Below are 9,274 nucleotides of genomic sequence, written 5' to 3' on the forward strand. Positions count from 1 at the left end.
CAATAGGCAGTGACAGAGTCAAGATTTTCATTAAAGAAAAATTAAAATATAAAAAAATAAATATATCGAGAAGTCAAAAAGATTCAATATCTACTATATATACGTAAAAAAGTAATTCTAACCTTATATATATATATATATATATATAATATTTTTCTATGAAGAGGTTCAACACCTTCCGCCCACGTCCATGGGTGAAATTCCCTCTCCAGGCAAAGGGTAGGCAAAGGGTATGCATGCAGTGGAATAGCCATAATTTCACCAAAAGGGTTTTACACGCGAAAAAGTCAAGGATATTCAGCATCTACTAAAATGTATATTAAAAAAAATTGATCATATATATATATATAGTGTAATTTTTTATCTGATCATGAACCCTCTTCCGCCCACTTGGCTCCGCCCTGCATGCGCGGTTGACCTTAGTCAATGGACTCAACAAGGGGACCAGCGTGTCCTTTTTTTTTTTTTTTGCGCTGATTGGCCTTCATTTGGGGTGATTTTTAATTTTTGTTCTCTTCCTTTACAAATTCTGCCTTAAGCGGAATTTGCAAAAGCAGAAGACAAAAATTAAAGACCACTAATTTGAGGGGCAAAAATTAAAGACCACCACCAGCAAGGCCAACCCTGCAAATTGCCCCCAGCGTGTGAGACAGCGGAATTAATGAAAGTTTTCTACCTTAAGTGGGCCCAATCAATGGCCCTTATCTGGGCTTGGACTTCAAAATGCTCCAGTGAAGAACTGCAGCCCAAACTAAAATTTCGCATTTGATTGATTTGACAAGTTAAAGGCCCCTCCCCAGTTACTTCTGTTTGGACTAGTACTACTACCAAACCATCCGTAGCTTTCACCCCCTTTCCCTTTCACTTGTCCTTTCTCTATTTTTCTTCCGGCTTTTTTGCCTTTTGTCCTAGTGGAACTCCTTTTCCAAAACTGTGCACAAACAAATAGTAATACAAGAGATTGCTACCACGGGTTACAGTTTAGTGATACCTATAGGAATCTCTTATGTACATGTACAATTATATGTGTTGGTTCAATTCCCTTGATCAGCAATGTAATAAAATAAAAAAAGAAATATATACATGATTATTGTCGGGGAATATAGACAAACAATAAACAAGATGGTTACCGAAGCTTATAGTTTAGTGATACCAGTACAAATCTCTTATACGATATGCCAATTTGGTCCAACCTCCCCTTCTGCAAATTTGAATATTTATGTTCCCGTTTGAATTGCATTTTGATTTATCAAGTTACACTAATCCAGATTACAAACGAGTCTTATCCCACAACTCATTCTAACCTGGGCAAGTTAGCAATTACTAAAAAAAATGAGTTATTTTGCCACCTCTAACCCAAAGCTGAGAACTAATCCCATTAGAGATCAAAAGACCAGAATATCTTTACATAAAGCAATTCTCTATTTACAGTAATTTTTTTGGTTCTTTTCGTAATGAATTCCGTTTTGCTCTTGGCTACAAAAAATGTATGTGATGGAAAACTTGGAGCTACTTATCAAGAATCTTTACCATTTTTATCACCCCATATTCCTTGATGAAGTGTATATCTGAACCTGTTTCTTAGGTATAAGCAGAAAGCTACATTCTTCAAACTAGAGGTTGTCATTTACTGTGTAGGCCTGAAGGAGTGACTACAAAGTAATCTCTGATTGTCTTCCTCAAAGAGGAAGGAGGATTCAGAACAGAAGAAGGGCTTCTCTTTGCAGCTTCTGGGGTTTTCTCAAAGTTCTCTTGAGGTTCAAAAACTGGTAAAGGTTTTCTCTTCTTTGATACTGGAGTATTCATTTCAGGGACTGTAATAGGATCAGGCAAGTCTTGATGACATGTCAAGTTTGAGTCACATCCAGCAGCGTCATTCTTGATGCTTGCTGGTTTTTCATCTGATGAAAACAGCTTCCGACGTTGCATACATGAAAGTGCTGTTACTCTCCTTCGAATGGATGATGGAGATCTTGTGTTTGAGTAACAGCTGCTGTGAATGTTCCAAAAGCGTACCTGGCACAGATTCGATAGAATAACACATTAAAATTTTCCTAAAACAAGCAAAGCCAAACTTCAAAAAAGAAAAGAAAAAAAGAACAAGAATCGCAAAATCTTGCAAGAAAATGTTTGATGGGAAACCTCTTGGCCTTCAAGAATTCCAAAATCTCATAGGTACCTCAAGAAATTTGGCTTTAATACCAAATGCCATAAACTTTGGAGACGATGAGCACTCCAAATGCCATTTTGGAAAAATATTGTTCTTTGCTTCTTCAGATTTGGCTTAAATATTTTTCTAACAAATACCTAATTTGTTACACGTACCTCAATTTTATTCTAAACTTTCTCTATATCCTAATTCGTGAATAAAAAAGGCATGCATCTTAAGACTAATGTATTAAGTTTTATGATTCATGAAATAAGTAAATTCATGTACTTGGATGAACTAGTTCATTTATCCAACAGTTCGATCATGGAGACATGCTATATTTCTCAACAACTTACTGTGAAATCATCTGATGAGGTAGCAACTTTGCCTGTTTCTGATGTGCACCTGCAACAGTTGAGTATTGAAAAGTTAGGTTTAGATTTGAATAGGTACACCAGGGTAGAATCTATAGTATTGAGCAAACTTACCAGTCCAGTGCTGTAACTTCTCCATCATGGCCTTTCAACATGATTGGATCTTCAAGAGGCTTGTTTACCTGATTCATTGAGCTGATGAGTTAACACGACATAGAGAAAACTCCAGTGAGAAGCTTCTATAGTTGAAAAACTTACCTGCCATACGTAGGCATTTCCATCACTGGAACCACTGAGAATATGAGCTGCATCAGGACTTATCGCTGACTGCGATTATATCAAAATCAAGGCATTTATCACTTGGTTGCAACTTGCAAGGAATGTATCCATGTCACAAGTAGCAGAAATTGAGAATAGCACTCACCTTGACAAAAAATGATTCTATTTTGCATCCTTTGAAAGTTTTAACAGGTCCTTTGTCTGCCTGAAGTACATTATAGAGGTAGATCCTGAAAGAAACAGCAAAAGCGAGAGAAAAGTATCAGACATTGTGCATAGTAAAGGAAATTTCTATACGTTTTCATATATGGTGAAAATAGTGACATTGTTTTTCTTGAGAATGCGTTGGCCACACATAATCTAGAAATCCCTGAGTTTTCAATAAGCATTACAATGCACGGTATGTTATACTGTAGAAAAAGAAAACATAAACCAGGCTGCAATACACTCCTCAAAGAGTTGGATTACCTGCTGTCCATGCATGATGCAGAAAGAAAAGCTCCATTTAAGTCTTGAGATAAACTAGATACTCCGTGATATCGTTGTGCCTGAAAAAGAGAGAAAATTGGTATCACATGAGGGATTTCTGAATATTCAACAAATTGGACCCTCTGAATTACAACCAAGCCTCCAAACTCAACATCACTAACCACATGGTGGCAGCCAGGTACATCTTAAGCAAGATTGGACATTGTTGTATGTTTTTGAGAGACACTGAAGACACTAAGGAATTGAATACTCTAGAATACACACATCTGAAAAGGAACATTTATTATTACCTTCTGAGCTGACACATCAGGATGAGGGCATGCCTGAATAACAGGACATTTGAGATTCCTTGTATCCCAGAACTTTATGACACTGAAATTTATGGAGAAAAGGAGTGAGTATTGTATAATCCCACAATGAAATCCCTGCCTGAGCTACATGCTTATTTGAATAGCATGGCAAGTTTTCTCAATCACCTGTCAACTGCTCCGGCACTAGCTATAGAAAGCTCATCTTTTAGGTAAAGAATAGATGTAATGCTCACGGTGGAAGCCTGAAATAATTGTGCCCAGTAAGGATAAGATTGGTTGTATCGGAATATTGAGAGCTGAATCTTTTAAAGTAATGATTATAGGACTAACCTTTCCACGTCTAGTCCGCCTCTGACAAGGAGAAATGTGAGCCTCATGGACAGTGGCAATTGACCTAAATACAGAAGACAAGTTCTTCAAAGGGTCATATGTGATAAACTCTAATTCTTTCTTTTTACTGATGATAAAAGAAAATAGTTGTCCCTGTTTATTATAACATTTGAATCACCATTCTAGTCTCATGTGAGAGTAACACTGTACTTACGGTATGCAAAGGTTTTCACTGCTACTGTCAGAGCACCTTAAGTCCCATAGTGCAAAAGAGCCATCTCTAGAACCAGAAACAATAATATCTGTATCGAACGAAAAAATATAATCACATCAAAATGAGGCACATCATGTCTTTTTCCTAAAGAAACTATAGGAGCAAAACAACAGCTCCAGAAAGAAAAATAGAAGACCTCAAACCTACCATGATTTGTAGGATGAGGGCAAATGGATTTTACACTCCCAGTGTGACCCATTAGTGATCTCACACATTGCTTTCCTTGTGCATCCCATACCTTTATCTGCTCGAGTTCAGCATGACATTTGTTAATAATGCAAAAGAGAGGTTATCGTGTAACTAATTTTAAAATCTGTTGATAACATGGCTTTGTCCTTCAAGTGCATGAACGGTTTGAGAGAGACAAATAAAACTAATTAGCTAGTACAAAACAGAAGTAAAATATATAACTCACACTTTGATCACCTGAAGCTGTTAAGATATTGGTATCTTCCTGCAAAGAAAATCAAATAAATCTCATCTTTAATAAGAGCAGGTGTTTTGAAAAGATTTTAGAAAAAAAAAATAGAAAACAGAAACTAAACGTGTCAAAAACTTATTTAACACATTTCACCCCATAAATAGGTTCCTACAGCTTCCTCTTTGTTGAGTTGTGTGAACCAACTTATCAAAAAGATTAAACTGTTAGAAATGGAACACCTTTATTTACTCAAGATAATCTTAACACTCAACAGGCCCCTTATGTGTTACTGGATTATTTTCCTTGAGCCAAATAATGAAAATTCTTTACTGACGGGTAATGATAAAACTCCAATTATGAACTTTTGCCCGCATAACACTATTAGAAAGGGGACCTATTATACAATTCTAGTGGTCTTCAACACTTGTTATGCTGTCAAACGGGCTTATTGCCATTTTAACCAAAGTAATATCTTCAGTTATGTTTCTTCTGGAAAAAAAAAAACTTAAGAAGGTCGATTTGATAGCAATTCCAGAAAGGTAATTTTGCATAAAACACATACATCAGTCTTGTGACTATATTACTGCTATACTCATGCACAAAAATAACGTGTGTAGATGTTTTGGTTCTTAGTTTGAACATTAAAATATTTCCCCATTAGATATTTCCTATGCAAAAGCCCCTCATAATGGACCTCCTAGAAATAGATGCCTCAAAATTTCATCTCCTAGCCTGATCTATTTGGTCTATTCAGTAACATAAATTTCATTTACGCGCGATATTGGATACACACAGAACAACCTTGCTTAATGAAATAGCTTCTGAAGTCTAGGGAGCTGAAATGTACCTTGATCCAACATACATCAAATATGGCATTATCATGAGCAACCCACTCTGATACCTTAGCTTTTTCTATAAATTGCAAAATTCTCGTCAGAAAACTTCAATAAAAGATACCTTGAAATGCTAAATTGAGAGTATCTTAACTATAAAGTTGATATTTTACCTGCATTTTGCAAGTGAGTGGAAGAAGAAGGAAATTGCACCCGAGTGTTAAACAAGCTAAGGTAACCACCCTCATCAGTCACAGCAACAATATGTGAGTTTTTACTTGTCTGCAAAAAAAACAAAAAATAGCCCAGTTCAGACAAAAGAATTAGGTAAAATTACGGCCCAATGCCTTTGGGTGATCGAATTTACAAAATATGACCAAATGTATAGGTGTTTTATATCTGTACATATAATATACATACTTATACATATAATATACATAATCAGCTTATAGGTTTTGTATATTTCAGTAAATAAGTTTGGCCGAACTGTACATATTGGTAACTTTTCAGAAAATTCACCCTATCTACACATAATGAGAGATAAAGATGATCCAACCTTGCAGAAAGATAGGGCCATTGGAGGTGGCGTGAATCCGTTGTGGTCAACTGCTACAGATCCAATTTGGTTGAAATCAAATGATTCATTACTGATATAGGGTCGTCTTTTAACTTTAAAAAAAATAAAAAATAAAATCAGATTAAACAAAATGAGCGAGAAGTAATATCAAAAAAGTAGTGTTAATCGTGAAGCGTTTTGGGACAAACCTCTGTATCCATTAAGCTCTCTTGATTTGATATCTTGAAAGAACGACTGATGCTTGAACGCGTCCATTAATTTACAGCAAAATTTCCCTAATCTGTTCTCGATGGGGAGAAACCCTAGAACAAAATGGTACTCGATAGGCTCTTTTAAATTAAAATTCTAGATCCGCTTCTGGTTCGCGTGTAAACGAGAGTAGTTGTTCGTGTTGTGAAGAGATGAAATGAAAGCTGCTTTGAAGAGAAGTTTACTAATGTTGGATTTGGCGCGAGCTAGTTGTTCAACAAGGCGGGAAAGTACATTTGAACTTTTTAGCTGCTTTTGGCGGTTTGTATTATTTTTTCTTTTAAACAAAAAAAAAAAAATCACTGAGTGGGTCCCAGTGACTAATTTTTGCGGTTTGTATTAGTCGCGCTAGTAGTGATGAAATCATGAACGGCCCATGTAAAATGGGTAATATTCATTTTGGCTCTTTAAAATAGGACGATTTACATATTTGACTGCTCAGCTAAATAAAATTACGGCGGTTAGGAAATACACAAAAATATACTTTATGTATAAAATATGTATATTTTTGTATATTACAATTATATACAAAGAATATATATTTGTTGGCTATTATTTTGATGGACAGTTATACAATATAAAATTCTCTTAAAAGGATAATATCACTCCTTTAAAATAAGAGTAATGACAGATTAATCCCTTCGCTGAAAAAAAAAATGTGTGGGTCAACATATTAGACTTACTTAACTAGTAATGATAATAAAGTAGAAACAAAACAAGCTTAAATGGAAGGTTTAATATATGATATATTAACTAAATAAAACTTCAGATAGCATATTGCATTGATGTGGACTACTAATGAGTTGTCTTGCATTGGTAGATGACTGCCGGAAAAAAAAATATTCACTTTAAATCATGAAGGTTAGAATTCATGATTTGACAATCACCGTCATTTTTTGCGAGTGAATCATGAGTTCAAAAGAAATAAAGATGTGTTTATGAAAATTCTAACTAATAATGATTAACATTAATTGTCGGGACAAGAAATTTGGGAGAGAATTAGGAATCTGACTATATAACACAATCAACACCGTCTAGAATAGTTGATTATGAAAAGTGATCATAATTGAACCAAACAAATCTTATTATGAGAGTTGACTTAAACTAATCATATTATGGGAGTTGACTTATCAAAAGCATGATCTTGATGCCAAAGTTTAATTCGTGTTAGATGTGATTTAATAGAAAACACGCCATTGTTCTCAATTCCCACCTCCATATATTGTTTTTGTATCCTGATAAAGTATGTATGTAGTGTAAATCAATTAGGATTTGAAATTATGCCATCACCCAATCCTGAAAGCTCCTCCTGAATCTCAAATACCAAAACATTCTCCATTTCGTAAACTTTTAATCATCTCCTTTTGGCATGAGATTCCAAAGATGCTTGGAAAAGCAATGCTAAAAGTGTTATCCCCACACCACACATCTGCTCTAAACTCTTCCCATCCCTTCGTAATATTTTTCCACAAATCAATTCCATAAGGCAAATTTCCATAAGGAATAAGGCTTCATTGAATTCCTTTAGGTCTTTAACCCCCAAGACTATGCCAATACTTGGGAGTCGTGACAGGCGTATGATACTCTTTTTTTGAGGTAGTATGGTTTTAACATCATGTATAATGAAGAGTTTGTAAATTTATTTGCTCTCAACAGATGATCCTCCAATTTTATTTTGAATTAAATGCATCGATTTCCCTTCTTTTTTTGGGGGGCAAGGAATGATGCAGAGCTAGGAGTCAACATTGGCATCCAGTCACTCAAAGTGAAGGCTAGTAAAGTCTCTGCTTTAGGTCCCAGAAAAATGTGGGCTTCAAAAAAAAAAATTAATAGTAAATTTATAATTTTATTTTTGCTTAAAAAATATTGAAGTTTGTAGGAAAAAAAATTCACAGTTTTTATAAAAATGAATGAAAGAAATACTATTTCTTTTTTTAAATAGTAGATATATTTTAGACTTCAAATTAAACTACTCAAATCTTTATATTAGTAAAAAAAGTTTCTTACAAAAAACATTCATTGTAATGCATTCTAAAAACATGATTAACATCTTATTCACTTGAGTTAACCCTGACCAATATAAGTAATAACATTATAAGTATGAAAAAAGGCGACAATTTTTCTTTTGCCTATTTGTAATACATAGATTCTATTAAAACAATTAAGGTCTCTTATTAATTTTTGGTAAGTATTTGAGGGAGACTAAAAGTGCTCACTTTTGATAAATTTAAAGGACCAAAACTGCTCAAGTGATACTTAAGAGACTATTTTGAACCTACTATCAAAGATAAAGGACCATTTTTGTCATTTCTTTACTTTGGTGCCTGATTTCCTCAATTTCAATACCATGTGGGTAATTTGAATTATATTTATATCATATGTCAGTAGATATTTTATTAATACGTATAACTTTAAGTTAGTCAATTAAATAATTGGCAAGAGGGGCTAAATTTGCAACTAAATGAAAAAGACAGAGAATGGATACAAGAGAAAAGATACGCAGGTAAGAGGAATTAACTCAAAAATAAATAACGAGTCTCGCAATTGCAGTTTTTCTCCAAACCTCGCCATTACAATTGGGACTCTCCAAGCTCTCTTCCTGTCACGCCCCGAACCAGCGGTCGGGCGTAACACGGCACTCGGTGCAATACTGCATGTGACCGAGCGAACCACATGGCTTGCTGAATCATCACGAGACGTATCATAAGCGGAATAAGACATGGATGCATAGTGAGCCTTTGTGAACATAGTAAGCCCTAATATTAAATAGAAATACTTGTTTAAATCATGAATGCGGATAATATCATAAATGAGCCAAAATGGCTAACCGACTCTGAAAGTCTGGCATAATCTAACTGACTTGTCTAGTCTATGAAACCTCTAACATAAGTCTGATCATGAAAACATACCCACTGAGACAAGGCCCCCGGCATACCTCACATCTTATCATGAAAATAAATAAATAATAAATGTCTAAACCCTGGAAAA

General features: G+C 34.8%; 1 protein-coding gene across 1 annotated transcript; it reads right to left on the reverse strand.

Moving 5' to 3' along the window:
- Positions 1–1,352: 1,352 nt before the first annotated feature.
- Positions 1,353–6,488, reverse strand: LOC132623745 (uncharacterized). Its single transcript, XM_060338548.1, has 16 exons — positions 6,226–6,488; positions 6,017–6,129; positions 5,634–5,742; positions 5,475–5,539; positions 4,622–4,660; positions 4,354–4,450; positions 4,147–4,234; positions 3,933–3,996; positions 3,768–3,844; positions 3,582–3,663; positions 3,271–3,350; positions 2,948–3,032; positions 2,782–2,850; positions 2,638–2,705; positions 2,506–2,554; positions 1,353–2,016 (listed from the first exon to the last, which is right to left on the reverse strand). The coding sequence occupies exons 1-16, from the start codon at positions 6,290–6,292 to the stop codon at positions 1,624–1,626; spliced, it is 1,545 nt and encodes a 514-aa protein (XP_060194531.1). The 5' UTR covers positions 6,293–6,488; the 3' UTR covers positions 1,353–1,623.
- Positions 6,489–9,274: the final 2,786 nt, after the last annotated feature.

This window comes from Lycium barbarum, chromosome 12, assembly GCF_019175385.1.
Source record: "Lycium barbarum isolate Lr01 chromosome 12, ASM1917538v2, whole genome shotgun sequence".
NCBI lineage: Eukaryota > Viridiplantae > Streptophyta > Magnoliopsida > Solanales > Solanaceae > Lycium > Lycium barbarum.